General features: G+C 35.6%; 1 protein-coding gene across 2 annotated transcripts in view; it reads left to right on the plus strand.

The window, feature by feature from the left end:
* Nucleotides 1–16,203, plus strand: part of BRCA2 (breast cancer 2) — a 78,824-nt gene that overhangs the window by 14,128 nt on the left and 48,493 nt on the right. For both annotated transcript variants that reach the window (XM_006765063.2, XM_015564836.1), the window contains 3 exons: nucleotides 3,490–8,349; nucleotides 10,474–10,569; nucleotides 16,090–16,159. In XM_006765063.2, the coding sequence (XP_006765126.2) occupies nucleotides 3,490–8,349; nucleotides 10,474–10,569; nucleotides 16,090–16,159 (5,026 nt within the window). The remainder of the gene's footprint in view (nucleotides 1–3,489; nucleotides 8,350–10,473; nucleotides 10,570–16,089; nucleotides 16,160–16,203) is intronic.

A 16,203-nucleotide genomic window follows, 5' to 3' on the forward strand; every position in this document is an offset into this window, starting at 1 on the left:
GGCAGGTGAGTGGTTAGGAGCCAATGGTCCTGGATTGTGAGAGGGATCCCAGATTGAAGAGGGTGTATGCTGGGTTGAGGGACACCCCCCCAGCCGTGCACGTATTTCGTGCACCGGGCCTCTAGTGTGATTTATAAGCATCAGGAGGTCGACTGCATAATTCCTCCTTTAATTTCCAGTGTTTATTATATGCAAATTGGGCAATTCTGTAAAAATGTGCTATTTATTATGTATTTTCACTAAAGCAACGGAAAAATAGGAAAAATGCTAAGTTGAATAGTGATTTTTAAAAAATCTTTATTCAGATTATTACAGATGTTCCTCTCCCCCCCCTCCCTCCTGTAGCTCCCCTCCATCTGGTTCCCACCCCACCCCAGGCCCTGACCGCCCCCTCCCCACTGTCCTCATCCATAGGTGTACGATTTTTGTCCAGTCTCTTCCCGCACCCCCCACACCCCTTTCCCCCCCAAGAATAGTCCATTCCCTTTCTATGTCCCTGATTCTAGGTGCCTCTCCCTTCTTCTGGCACCCCCATAATGTGAATGTTGGTATGCTTGAAGTTGTCCAGAGGCTCCTTACACTATCTTCATATTTTTGGATTCTTTCTTCTTTTTTGCTCTTCTGATTGGGTGCTTTCTGCTCCCTCATATACAAATCGTTGATTTGATTCTTGGAATCCTCTATCTACTGTTTAATCTCTATATTATTCTTTATTTCAGTTAGTGTATACTTAATTTCTGACTGGTCCTTTTCCTTTTTTTTTTTTTTTTTTTGGCATTTTCACTAAGATCCTTGAAGGTCTCACTAAGTTCCTCAGAGGTTTCTAGAAGATTCTTGAGTAACTTTATAACTGTGGTTTTGAACTTTATATCCTGTATTTTGCTTTCTTCCATTTCTTTCATTTGTGACATGTTTCTTTGTCTCCGCATTTTGGCTGCTTCCCTATGTTTGTTTCTATGTATTGGGTAACTGCTAAGTCTTTTTGAGTTGATAGAGTGGCCTTGTTTGGTAGGTGTCCTATAGGGCCCAGTGGCTAAGCCTCCCCAGTCACCTGAGTTGGACACTCTTGGTGCACCCCTTTGTGGGCTGTGTGCAGTCTTGTAGTTAAGCCTTGATTGCTGTTGGTATCACTGGGAGGAATTGACCTCCAGGCCAGCTGGCTGTGAGGACCAGCTGTGTCTACAATGGAAGAGCTGCTGTGCAGGAGATACCCTTATGGGGCAGGACTTGCTTCAGTGGAGCTTTGGTGCTCACTGAGTCTGCCCCTTGAGTGTGTCACTTACGGATGTGAAGAGTTGTAATTTGGTATGTTCTCACAATGACCACTGGATACACTGACTCTTGGATCTCCAAGGAAATGCAAAGTCAGCCACTGCCTGGGGCCACCCAGCAGGAGCTACAGTGAGATCTGCAGATTCCTCCTCTTTGTATCGAGTTTGGAAGGGCCCAGACAAGGCCCAGCTGTGAAGCAAGGTGCTGGTGCCGTTTCTTGGGCCTTCTTTTGATAGTTTTTGGGCTCCCTGACCCAGCTGCTACCTGTTTGACAGGTTTTAGCCTGAGAAAGGACAGGCCATTAATATGCAAAAGCTTCAGCTTGGGTGGGGTTGTAAATTGGGTGGGGCAAGGTCTGAGGGAATTCCCAGGGCCCAGCAAACAGTAATGGTGGCCAGTCAGCCCTGCACCAGAGAGGTCCCATTGCAGGAAAAATGACCCCTGTGAGCACCTTCGTCTGGAAGGAAGCCGCCCTCGCTTTCCTGCCCCGATGCCAGACAGTCCAGTTTCTCCCCGTATGTGTCTGAGTCCCCCAGAGTCTCACCCGGAACTGGAGTTCAGAGCAAGTGGGCGCTTGCATCTCCCTCCCGACTAAAAAAGCAGTGCACCAGGTGCCAGCCTGTTCCACACCTCCACACCTCCTACCAGTCTCAATGTGTTTTCTTCTTTATCTCTCTGGTTGTAGTACTTCTACTCAGCCAGCTTTCCCATGGTTCTAGATGATAGTTGTTCTGTCTTTTAGTTGTAATTTTGATGTGGTTGTGAGAGGCAGCAAGTACAGGTGTTTACCTATGCCGCCATCTTGGTTCCTCTCGTGATCTTTATTTTTATTGCTACATAATTTCCTCAAATATGTAGGGATTGCTGAGATTTATTGCCATATCTCTGTGCATCCAGAGTGTGTACAGTAAAACTAGTTTTTTATTTCAGCAACAATTCATTTAATCAGTGGCTAAACTCTGTTTAAAAGCCAATTTTAGTTTCATATGAGAAGATTTTAATGGGTTGGAATATCTCAGCAAGTAATAAGTTTGGTAGAACTGGAGTACAGAGGAACTGCTTGGTATTTGGGTTAATTTTTATTTAAAAAGCCTTTAATGCTTTATATATGAAAATTAAAACCAATGAAACAGCAAATATATAGTAGTGATCAGTAATGAATGAAAATGAGATTAATAATTTTGACTTGTTAATAGAAAATTCAGAGGGCCTTTAATATTAACTGAACAGCCCAGCTGGTGTTGCTCAGTGGTTGAGCATCGGCCTATGAATCAGGAGGTCACAGTTCAATTCCTAGTCAGGGAACATGCCTGGATTGTGGGCTTAATCCCCAGTGGGGGACTTGCAGGAGGCAGCTGATCAATGATTCTCTAATCATTGAGATTTCTCTCTCTCTCTCTCTCCCTTCCTCACTAAATCAATAAAAATATATTTTAAAAAACAAAATTAACTGAACAGAGCAGTTTAACTCATTTGCCTTTATAATTGAGACTATGTCATCTTTCAGACCCTTCATATGCAGAACTTGGTTTTAAAAATTGACTTTTTGGTCCAGCCAATGTGACTCAGTGGTTAAGTATCAACCTATGAACCAGGAGGTCAAGGTTCGACTTCTAGTCAGGGCACAGGCCCAGGTTTTACCCTTCAATGCCACATTCAGAAGTGGAATGTAGTGGTATTCACAGGCTCAATCCCCAGTGAGGGTCATGCAGAAAGCAGTTGATCTATGATTCTCTCGCATCATTTATGTTTCTATCTCTTCCTCTCCCTTCCTCTCTGAAATCAATTTTTAAAGTTATTTTTAAAATTTTACTTTTAGTATGTTTTTCAATATGAAAGACTGAATTAATCCTGGTCCTTGCTTTTCCATCTTCTATTACACCAATATTAACAATGAATATTTCTACAATTTTATTTTACAATAAAATTACTTTAAATTTTACTTGTGAAGCTACCTGCTTTTTGAAACTGTGTGCTAATTTTGATTGAGTTTATATGTATTACAAGAAATAGTAGCTCCTATTTATCTTAAGTTGGAAAATGTAATAACTTCAAATAGAGACTATTTATAATTCTGTTTTAAATCTGACATTCATTTATTGCTTTCCATGTAACTCTTATTTTAGATGCTACCTTTTTAACTTTGTAGAAAATATTTAATGAATGTGATTGATGGTACTTTAATTTCATTTTGTCACTTTGTCTCGTTATGCATAGGTTTATTGCATTCTGTGGGAAAAAACTGTTTACAGAATAATTCTGAAGAACCAACTTTGTCTTTAACCAGCTCTTTTGGGAGAATTCTGAGAAAATGTTCTAATAATGAAAGCAGTTCTTCTAATAATGAAATATCTCAGGATCTTGATTATAAAGAAGCAAAAATTAATAAAGAAAAGCTGCAGTCATTTATAACCACAGAAACTGATCATCTGTCATGCTTACAGGAAAAATATTGTGAAGAAGATCCAGAACACCAAATTTTAGACATAAAAGAAAAGGTCTTACCTGCAATATTTCACCCTGCAATGCCACATTCAGAAATGGGATGTAGTGGTATTCACTTTCAATCCCAGGAAAGCATTTTATATGACCTTGATAACACCAGCATTTTAACTTCTGGCTCCAAGGATCCTCCATCAAACCCAGTTGTGATTTCTAGAGGAAAAGAATCATATAAAGCATCAGAGAAAGTAAAATTTAAGAATTGTGAACCTGGTTTTAATTTAACCAAAAATATTCCCATGGATAATCAAGAAATATGTGTTTTAAATGAAAATTATAAAAAAGTGGAGCTGTTGTCACCTGAAAAATACACAATACTAGCATCACCTTCTCTGAAGGTACAATTAAACCAAACTACAAATCTCACAGTAACCCAAAATGTCCAAGAAAAGACTACTTCAATTTCAAAAATAACTGTCAATTCAAACTCTGAAGAACTTTTCCAAGACAATAAGAAGGATTTTGCCTTTGAAATAATTGATGAATGGAATATTCCTTTGTTAGAAAATAATGAGGAACTTCAAGAGGCAGACGTCAGTTGTGTCAGAGAACCTATTCTCAAGCACTCTCATACAGGCACCGATGATAGACAAGTAGCCAAAGCATCAATTACAAAAGATTTTGATTCATCAAATGTAGTCCATGATCTTACAGAGAACAGAAAAAGGGTAATGCAGAAAATGATTCTAGGTGAAGATTCAAAGGCAGACATGTCCTTAGATGTAGATAAGAAATCAAACCAAAATAATGATTATATGGACACATGGGCAGAACTTTCAGATCCCATTTCAAATCACAATTTTGGACATGGTTTCAGAACAGCTTCTAATAAAGACATAAAACTCTCTGAATACAACATTAAGAAAAGTAAAGTGTTCTTCAAAGATATTGAAGAACATTTTATTACTACCTTAGCCTGTATAGAAATTGTAAATACCTCATTGTTAGAAAATCAAAAGAAACTAAGCAAACCTCACCCACTTGATGGCCAATCAACTGATAATGCATCTGGGTATGAGCACAGTAGTGCACTTGCGTCTGATAGTGAAAATAGTCACACAACTCCTCCAACTTCGTCTTTGAAGCGAGATTTTAATTCAAACCGTAACTTAACACCTAGCCAAACGGCAGAAATTACAGAACTTTCTACTATATTGGAAGAATCAGGAAGTCAGTTTGAATTTACACAGTTTAGAAAACCAAGCCCCACGATGCAGAATAATCCACTTGAAATACCTGAAAACCAGATATCTGCCTTGCATACCACTTCTGAGGAATGGGAAGGTGTTGATCCTCTCATGGATAGCAGCAGGAAGTTGGAAGATAAGCAAAAGTCTGCTTGCTCATTACAAACAAGCTGTAACAAAAATGCTGCTGGATATTCAGATAAAAATGAAGTGGAGTTTAGAGGCTTTTACTCTGCTCGTGGCACAAAACTGAATGTTTCTAGTGAAGCACTGCAAAGATCTGTGAGGCTGTTCAGTGACATTGAGAATATTAGTGAGGAAACTTCTGCAGAAGTAGATCCAAGAAGTTTCTCTTCAAGTCAATGTAATGATACTATTGTTTCAGTGTTTCAGATGGAAAATTGTAATGATAAAAATTTTAATGTAAAAAACAATCAATACCAACTAATACAACAAAATAATATTGAGATGGCTGCTGGCATCTTTGTTGAAGAAAATTCTGAAGACCAGAAGAAAAATACAGCAAGTGAAGATAAATCTATTGGTGCCTGTAGAAATATTTGTAACTTAGGAGAATCTGATAGCCATGATTTAAATAAAAATGATACAGTTTGTGTTCACAAAGATGAAAATGGCTTGCCATGTGTTAATGATCAGCACAGCATACATCTAAAATCATCTGGCCAGTTTATGAATGGAGGAAACACTCAAGTAAAAGAAGGTTTGTCAGATTTAACTTGCTTGGAAGTTGTGAAAGCTGAAGAAATATGTCATGTTCATACGTCAAATAAACAACAGTTAACTGCTAGTGAGATGGAGCAAAACATAAAAGATTTTGACATTTTCGATATATCCTTTAAGACTGCAAGTGGGAAAAATGTCAGAGTCTCCAAAGATTCCTTAAATAAAGCTATGAATTTCTTTTATCAAAAATGTGCAGAAGAAGAATTGAATAACTTTTCAGATGCCTTGAATTCTGAATTACTTTCTGGAATAAATGTCAACAAAATAGATATTTCAAGTTATGAGGCCACAGATAGGGTTAAAGACAAAACATTGAAAGAAAGTGACTCAGTTGGTATTGAAAATCAATTACTGACTCTCCAAACAGAACCAGAATGTGAAATCGAAAAAATCAAAGAACCCACTATGTTGGGTTTTCATACAGCTAGTGGGAAAAAGGTAAAAATTGTGAAGGAATATCTGGACAAAGTGAAAAATCTTTTTGATGAGAAAAAACAAGATAGTGAAACCACTGATAACAGTCATCAAAGGGTAAAGATGCTGAAGGACAGAGAAGAATATAAAGTAGGGTTTCCATTAGCATGTGAGACTGTTGAAGTAACAACTGCTCCAAAATGTGAAGAAATGCAGAATTCTTTAACAGAGGAAAAACTTGTTTCTAATGAGTTTGCCATGCTACCCAGGCTCTTAAGTGATAATTTATACAGGCAAACTGGAAATTTCAAAATGTCAAATAGTGTTGCTCTAAAAATTGGAAATATAGAAAAAGAAACAGCAAAAAGTCCTACAACTTGTTACAGAAATCAGTTCACTTGTTCAGCCATTAAAAATTCTGCTGTAGCATTTTGCACAGGACATGGTAGAAAATTTTCTGTGAATCAGGCTTCACTACTTGAAGGAGAATTGGATGATCAACCAGAAGAAATAAATGCTGCCAAAGTTACATGTTTAAAAGACAATCCTGAGGATTATGTGGAAAATCCTTCATGTGGAAATCACTCAAACAGTATAATAATTGAAAATGACAAAAATCATCTCTCTGAAAAACAAGATTCAACTTATTTAAGTAACAGTAGCATGTCTAATAGCAATTCAGATCACTCTGATTTTTGTCATTCCAATGAGATATATGATAAATTAGAATTGCTCTCAAAAAAAGGGGATAATTTTGGTATTGAGCCAATAGTGAAGAATGTCAAAGAAAAAAACCCCACTAATTTTTCTGAAGTAATAGCCACCATAAGAGAAGCAAACACCTACCCACAAACTGAAAATGAAGATACTTGTGTTCAGAAATTTGTGACTAACTCTTCACCATACAAAAATAAGAAAACAGACATGGAAGTGGCCATATCTAATTCAAATAATTTTGAGATACAGTCTCCTACATTTAGTACAGCAAGTGGTCAAATAGTGTCTGTTTCACATGGAATGAAAGTGAGAGAAAGATTTGCAGACAACTGCACCAAGGTCATTAGGATAAACACAGAGAATAAGTCAGGCACTGGCCATACAAAAACTTGGACAGGTTATCATGAGGTGGTGGGTGATTCGGAGAATTTTATTTTTCCTAACTCTCTGGATAGTGAAGAACATAGCATGCATTCATATAAGGTTTTTACTGGCATTCAGAGTGAACAAATTCTACAACATAGCCAACGTATGTCTAGATCAGAGACCGTTTCTGAAATGTTACCTTGCCAGAGTAATTTGAAAGCTTCTGCTACTTGTAAATTTAATACGGTCTCTAATGCTTGTGGGATTTTTAGCACAGCAAGTGGAAAATGTGTACAAGTGTCAGATGCTGCCTTACAGAAGACCAGATGCATCTTTTCTAAGCTAGAAGAGAGTGCTGAGCAGCTCTTTTCCAAAGTATCATTTGAATCTAATGAAGAAGATTCAGACAGGCTCACAAGAGAAGAAAATACTATGATACATATCCCCCCAAATTTGCCATCACCTGCTTTCTCTGGATTTAGTACAGCAAGTGGAAAACAGGTTCCAGTTTCAGAGAGTTCCTTAAACAAAGTTAAGGGGATGTTGGAGGACTTTGATTCACTCAGAACTGAATATGGTCTTCAGAATTCACCTACATCTGGACAAGTTGTGTCAAAAGTACCTCTCTCCTGTATTGATAAGAGAACTCCAAAATACTCTGCAAGCTGCAAAATGGAAAAAGCCTGCAATAAAGAATTTAAATTATCAAATAACTGTAACATTAGAAGTGGGTTTTCAGAAAATACTCCCTCTCTTGAAACTTTGCCATGTCTCTCTCAATTTAAGCAGGATGAACAACCATTGGTATTAGGGAGCAAAGTATCACTTGTTGGAAGCAGTCATATTTTGGGACAAGAACAAGCTTTACCTAAAAATATAAAAATAGACATTATGAAACCTGAAACTTACCCTAATCTTCCCATGACAACAAATACAGAAATTTGTTCTACTTACTCCAAAGATCCAGAAAACTATTTTGAAACAGAAGCAGTGGAGATTGCCAAAGCTTTTATGGAAGATGGTGATCTGACAGATTCTGAACTGCTAAGTCATCCCGAACACTTTCGTCTTACCTGCCAAAACAAGGAAATGGCTTTGTTAAATTCAAGAATTGGAAAAAGAAGAGGAGATGCACTTTTCTTAATTGGTAAGTATCTGTTTTTCCCTTTTGGCTGGCCAAACACTTTTAAAATTAAGTCTTTATTAGTCCTGGTGTCCTAGCTTATAGCAATTAGGGTATTATACACTAAACATGTTTTTCCAGACTTTTAAGTGTAGTTTGGGGAGATGTAACTTCACTCTTGATATCTCTGAGTTTGTATACTAATAAATTGTGTTTTGAAGTTCTTAGTATATTTTTAGACATTATTAATATAGTTATAATGGAGAAATTACTGTTAGAAGTTTGAATTTCTCTAGAAAATTTGAAGCTTTTTAAAAATGTTTTTATTGATTTCAGAGAGGAAGGGAGAGGGAGAGAGAGATAGAAACATCAGTGATGAGAAAGAATTATTGATCTGCTGCTGCCTTCTGCACACCCCCTACTGAGGATTGAGCCTGCAACACGAGCATGTGCCTTTTACTGGAATCGAACCTGGGGCTCTTCAGTTTGCAGGCCGATGCTCTACCCTCTGAGCCAAACCAGCTAGGGCTGAAACTCTTATCTTCATGTTATAACAGCCTTTATAATACAACTTATTAACTGTTTTTATAAATAAAGATAGCATAGGTTCAGATTCTGGCTATTATTAAAAGATTGGTTTGCAATCTCTCATAGTGTCCCATGAGAGAGCAAACTGGCCTTGAACCATTGCCTGGTGTCTGTAAGCATTCAAACGTGTTGCACAGTGGGGGGAGAAAAAAGACTGGTTTCTAGTTATAGGTGTTAGCTTGCTTTTTTTAAAAAAAAAAAAAATCTAGGAAGTGTTCTAAAACCAGTATTCTGGTCTTAGTGCCATTTGGACTATATTCTAACTTCTAACAAGTTAGTTTACTAGGATAATTAGACGTGATATTTTTTCTGTTAGTATCTCTGATTGGGAATAATATTAAGTAATTTAATCTCGATCATTTTAAGTAGTTGATCTTCAATAACTAGCTCCTTTAAAAAAAACAACAACTATAGATTCAGAATAGTTATCACAAGTCTTGTCCAGTATCTTCATACAGTGAGTGACACTGAAGCCAGTCAGTTCATTCTTCCCCTTGGTGCCTTTTGACTCTAAGTTATCCTGGTGGATACAGATTTGCTTAATCAAGTGTTATCCAGGCCTCTTTCTATACCAAGTTTATGTTATGGGCAGAGTGTTAAGTTTATAATACTTACCTTGAACTATTGCTCTTGTCTAATGCAGGATGCTGAAGTGCAGAGATGATTAAAGATACTCATAATTCTTTTATGGAAAATAATGGCTTTATTTATTGGAACCCATTTTGTTCATGTGTATACTGAAATGGGTTGGCCTTCAGCTCAGGAGAAAAAACAACTTTTAATAAATATTCTCAACAGCATCACTGTTTAATTTCCCTCACCTCTGTTATATATTTATATGCAAATATATACAGCTTAATCACCTTCTGGTTATTTGACTAATACAGGTCCCTGTTAAACAATTAAATCACATTATAATCTAACATTTGGTAAAGCCCTGAATGGGTATTGTTACTTATTAAATACTACAAATTCATTTCCTTTAATAAAGCATCAAAAAGCAAAGCACCTATTACCACATACTATCCATATGGCATAAAGATGCATATCTAGAATCATGGTTTAATTTTACTTTCAGCATTTGTAGAATTGTTAATAAGAAGTATTACTTCTAATATTTTAATGTAATTTGGGTAATTTAAAAAATATTTTCTCCTCACTGACTCTAATTCAATGACCTATGTAATAAATTCCTCTTGAGTTTAATGCAGGAAAAAGACATGATTATTTGAAGAGATTTTGTTTATCTTTATTGCCAGTAAACCTAGAATTACATTCAGTTCTAGTTTATTAAAAAGTGGTTTATCTGTGCTATTGGGTAATGTCTGTTTATCCCTAGACCCAATTAAATAGTGGTATTTTAAATGGTCAAAAATAATAGAAATTAAATTGATATTGAAAAATGAATATTCTCTTTCAAAATAGAATGGTTGCTATTTAAATTATAATTACGTATTTTTTGCTGAACATATTGTAAGAGTCAGTACTTTAGCTTTTAAAAATGGGCTGTAGGCTTTTTTATTATTTGCTTTTGAAAACCTGTATGGAATTTTTTTTTAGGAGAGCCCCCAATCAAAAGGAACTTGTTAAATGAATTTGATGGGATAATTGAAAATCAAGAAAAATCCTTAAAGGCTTCAAAAAGCACTCCAGATGGTAAAATTTTTTTTTTTATCCATATTTTCCCCCTCTATAGGTACTACCCATAATATTCATAATAGTTATTTTTTCAGCTCTTTTGATTATATAGATAAGTAGACAAGACCTTACAGTTTGTTTGTTAAACTTATATCTTGTCTTACTTATGTGAGCTTTTCCTTCATAATACCTGGTATAAGGCAGAGGTTCTTTGTAATTGGGAAATGTGTAATTATTATAAAATAATGACTTTTTAATTTTAAAAAAGCTATAAAATTTAGTAAGAATTTAGTCTGAACTTCAGTGACTATGCAAATTATATCTTCAGTCTTTAGCCTGTCCTGGACTCCAGACTTAGTTATTCATTTGTCGATTTATCACTTTTCTGCTGGTTTTGCTAATAATGCATCTCAGTTAATATGATCAGTGCTAAACTCCTGATTCCATCCATGCCCCAGACCTGCTCTTTCTGTTATCTTTCCTTTCTCACTGCCATTCTGCCAGCAGATCACATAAAAGCCTTATGTCATCTTTTACCTTTATTTCCTCATACTTCATATCCAACCCATTAACAAGGCCTATAGGTTCTGCCTTCAAAATATAATAAGAATCTGATCATTTCTTCTCACCTCTATCCCTGCAATCTTTATCCAAGCCACTATCATAGCTTCTAACCCTTCTCCCTGTTTTTGCCATTTCCTTTCCTCTAGCCTATTTGCAACACAACAGCCAGAATCAGTCTTATAACACAGAGATCAGATTCTGTCACTTGACTGCTTAAAACTGTTTGTGGTTTCCTATCTCATTTATATGGAAATTCAAAGTTTTTACCATGAAATGCTTGAAAATAAATAAAACATATGTAACTATTGCTCACTATATACTTGGTTCCTGGTTTAGAAAGGAAGAACTGAGATTGTGAGGGAGAAATATGTTAAACTCTGGAGGCTTTGTTCTGAAACACATGGGTAAATCCCACAAGAGGCAGGAACACTTTGGAATATTCTAAATCATCTCTCATTTACTGATAGAGATGTGAAAGTTATCATTAAAACAAAGTGTTTTAAATGTCTATAAAACTATATTATTTCTGTTGTTCTTTTCTTCCTCCTAACTTAATGGTTCTCAAACTTTAGTCTGTATAAGAATTCTGAACAGAGTTGAAAACAAAAACCGTAATTACTATTCTTTATGAGAAGTAGAAATAATTTCTAGGATAATTATTACCATACTGAGTTATTACATGATAAATTGCCTTTAGAACCTGTGTAAGATGTGACTTCTTTCTACTCTCTAGGTATTAAAAAATGGTATTAGGTAGTATGCATATAGGAAAATCTTGTCCTAAAACCATTGTTTTTGACATAGTGCTACAAGAAGTAAATGGAAAAACATGCATATAATTGTAACAATGGTACTGTTGCATAAAGTATTATATTTGGGGGATTATCTTAAGCCAGTATATATTCAGTATTTATTTGACCATCATATCTTATTTTTTACTTTTTTAATGATTTTTTTCTCAGCATGATAATCATTCACAATTTGCTAGTGAATGATTCTTTTCCTTCTAATTTTTTATTATGAACATTTTTACATGCAAAAATGTCGAGAGTTTACCCATTTAGTCAGCACCTATATTCAACAGTATTACTATTTTTGCTTTTTGTTTTATCTAATTACATATAATATGTGGACATATATAGTAATAGATCTATGAGGATATGTTTGTGTTAAAACACTTGAGCATTGCCCAGCTGCAGTGGCTCAATGGTTGAGTGTCACCCTATGAACCAGGAGGTCACGGTTCCTGGTTGGGGCACATGCCTGGGTTGTGGACTTGAACCCCGGTATGGGGCATGCAGGAGGCAGCCGATCAATGATTCTCTCTCATCATTGATGTTTCTATTTCTCTCTCCCTCTCCCTTCCTCTCTGAAATCAATAAAAATATTTTTTTTAAAAAAAACACATACAAAAAAAACCCCAAAAAACTTTTGGGTGTTAGTTTTAGATCTGACATTTCATAATGGTATAACCACAGAGCCATCATTGTTAGGTTAGGTGGCTCAGGAGGCGGTGTAGGAAATAAAGAGAGCTGAGTTAATCAGAAAAGAAAGAAAGGAAAGGTTTTATTCTGCATCCCTGGGCGACCCATGAACCCCAGAGACAGGGCATGTGGATCCGTGCCAACATGGAGGGGGCGCTTTTTTTATACTGCAGTTGGGTGAGGGGTGGGGACATGAACTGAGATATTCAGCTGAGGAAGTTTCCGCTGCAGGGGGTCATCAGCGTATTCAGGAAGGAGTCAGTATCTGTGTGGGCATCGTGTTGATTCAGGGAGAAGTGTTGATTCAGGGAGAAGCCGGTATCTTGTGTCTGGCACGCTGATCTGTTAGAAATGCCAGGGAGGGTCCATTATCTAAGCACACGTCTGCATGTATCTGATCCTGGGCCCTCTCCGACCTAACAATCATCACCAAAGAAAGTTGCCTAATATCTGATATAATCTAATCTACAGTGGTCTTCTTAGCTTTTTTTATACTTAACTTTATTTTTCATACAGTAGCACTTTTAAATGACCAAGCCAGTTATTTTGTAGACTGTCCCACATTCTGGATTTGTTTGTTTGCTTGTAGTATCATTTAGCTTTTTTCTCTATTCCCTATTTGGATCAAAGACTTAATTAGGATCTGGTTATGCATTTTTGGCAAGAATGCCTCATAGAAGTTCTGTGTACATGTTTGCATCAGGGACACACTGTGTCAGGCGGTTTGATCACTTGGTTAAGATGCTAACCACCAAATCACTTCATTAAAATGGTCTATTTTCGCCGAGACCGGCTTGGCTCAGTGGATAGAGCGTCAGCCTGCGGACTGAAGGGTCCCGGGTTCGATTCCAGTCACGGGCATGTACCTTGGTTGCGGGCATATCCCCAGTAGGAGATGTGCAGGAGGCAGCTGATCGATGTTTCTCTCTCATCAATGTTTCTAACTCTCTATCTCTCTCCCTTCCTCTCTGTAAAAAATCAATAAAATATATTTAAAAAAAAAAAAAATAGTCTATTTTCCCATTTGCAACTAGCAGGTAATCTGTGGGATGATCTTTTGGGCTGTGAAAATACTCAGTTTACCACTCTTTCACTCACAATTTCAACATCAATTGATAATATTCACTTGAATCAATTATTTAATTAGAAGTTAGAAAATAGTGTTTTCCAAATTATGTTATTCCTTATACATTTAGTAGCTGGGATTCTTCAACAAGGAAGAGCTTTTCCTTAACAACTGGGGAGGAACTATAGTTCTTCCTAAAAAGGCTGGGTAAAAGCTTAATTCTTTCCTTTTAATTATCATTTTCAGAGTAGGGAGTAGTTAGTGTAATAATCACTGCTAATGGTAGATAATGAATTTTTTTCTCTCGAATAAAATTGATTTTTATTTATAATGCATGTATAAAGTCTAAAAGTAAAATATATTACACATAATGTATATTTTCACAAAGAAAACCACTTTTTTATTTAAATCATCCCAAATTTAAAAGTGGAAACCTCTTTAAAGTATTTCACAAGGGTTTGTTTATCTTTTTAACATGCCTTGATTAACCTTTGAGCACTTTTGTGCTTTTTATTATCATAAAAAGATTTCCTAGGGTGTTCTTGTAATCCCCTGCCCTACTTCTAGAATCACTGTTTTTCCAATGAGCCTTTCAGTGGTTAATAGTTTTTAAAAAACAAAATTGGGGTTCTAACTAGTCTCGCTGCTGGTGTCATTTTTTTTATGCTACAATTCTTGGTTCATAATAATAGTGCCATAGTTACTTATCCTGCAGTGGTGGTTCTCAAATTTTTTGGTCTGGAGACCTTTTTATACTCTTAAAAATTATTGAAGATCCCAAAGAAGGTCTCCATGTCAATTACATTTATTTATATTTATCATATTAGAATTAAAACAAATTTTTTAATTTTTGTACATTGTGCATTGGTCATTTTTGAAAATATTAGTTCACTTAGTTATGCTGTTCTTCCAAATATTGGCATATTTTTTATACAATATTAAACAATTGCTTTTTGTCACCACTGATACGTGAAAAGTTTTAAGTATTTGGAAGCTGTCAGGCTAACAGAGCCAGATAAAAGCCTTCCAAAATTCTAATTTTGTTTAAAAGCTTACATTTTACCACTGGAAACAAATACTGCCACTTGTTTTCCTTATAGTGACAAGTTCATTTCATTCATTTCAAAAAATATCTCCTGAATATCCAAGTCTGGATAACTAATTGTTTTGGTTATTCTTTTAAGTAACAATGGAACTGTGTGAAAATTTACATAAGTACATTCTTTGAGACAATCATCACACTAAAGTCTGCAATAGGACACACGAGCAATGCAGATGTCATAATTACTCAAAATGTCAACACAATGAAAAAAACCGGGGGTGGGAGAGGTGGGCGGTCAATCAGGAAAAAGGAGACATATGTAATACTTTAACAAACAAACAAACAAAATAGATATGACTTTATTATTATTATTATTAATAAGGTAGCTTTGACAGCTTAGATTCCCTAATAGAGTTGCGGGTATCCCTCCCCCAGGGATCACCCTTTGAAATCCACTGTCTTACAGTATATACATAATAGTTTCAAATTTACCATACATACATACAGCACACATACATACACTCATTATCCTTTCTTACAAGGTATCAGTATATATATATTTTTAATATGTTTTATTGATTTCAGAAAGGAAGGGAGAGGGAGAAAGAGAAACATCAATGTTGAGAGAGAATTATTGATTGTCTGCCTCTTGCATGCTCCATACTGGGGACTGAGCCAGTAACCCGGTCATGTGCCCTTGACCAGAATCAAACCAGGGACTCTTCAGTCCACACTCTGACACTCTGTCAACTGAGCCAAACCGGCTAGGGTAAGGTATCAGTATATTATACACTGTTTAATACCTTCTTTGTTTGTCGGTGTTGTTTACTTTAGACCATATCTAGACATCATTCCTAATGAATATGTAGATATTTTCCTCATTCTTTTCATGATTACATAGTACTTGTGATCACATGGGTCTATCTACAAATTCTAGTTTTTTCAACTGCTCCCCTTCCAAAGGACTACTTGGAGATATAAGAAGTACAAGTTACACACTGAGAATAATAACTAAAGTTTAGCTTCTAAACCTTTACAAGACTAAACCTTAAATTAGATATTTTCATTGACTAACACTTTTGAGTTACAATTAACATTGGCTGACTGAATTTATACTGATTTATTTTATATGTTTGTACTGTGAATTATTTAGAAAACAGTCATCAGTGTGAATCAGACATTTCTTTTGGTAGTTATTTACTGAGCATGCATTATATGCATTGAAAATGTTAAAGTCTATGATTATATCAAAATTTATGTGTAAATATTTAAAAGTGTGTAATAAATAAACATAGTAAATAAAATATCCTATGAGACATTCATTAATAACTAATATAAAATGTATTTTCATTGAAACATAATGTAAAATAATATTTTTCTAGGCACAATAAAAGATAGAAGATTGTTTATGCATCACATTTCTTTAGAGCCAATTACCTGTGGACCCTTATGGTAAGACATGTTTAAATTTTTTTAAGTTCTACTAATACAGTTTA

Source organism: Myotis davidii, unplaced genomic scaffold (assembly GCF_000327345.1).
Source record: "Myotis davidii unplaced genomic scaffold, ASM32734v1 scaffold701, whole genome shotgun sequence".
Classification (NCBI taxonomy): Eukaryota; Metazoa; Chordata; class Mammalia; order Chiroptera; family Vespertilionidae; genus Myotis; species Myotis davidii.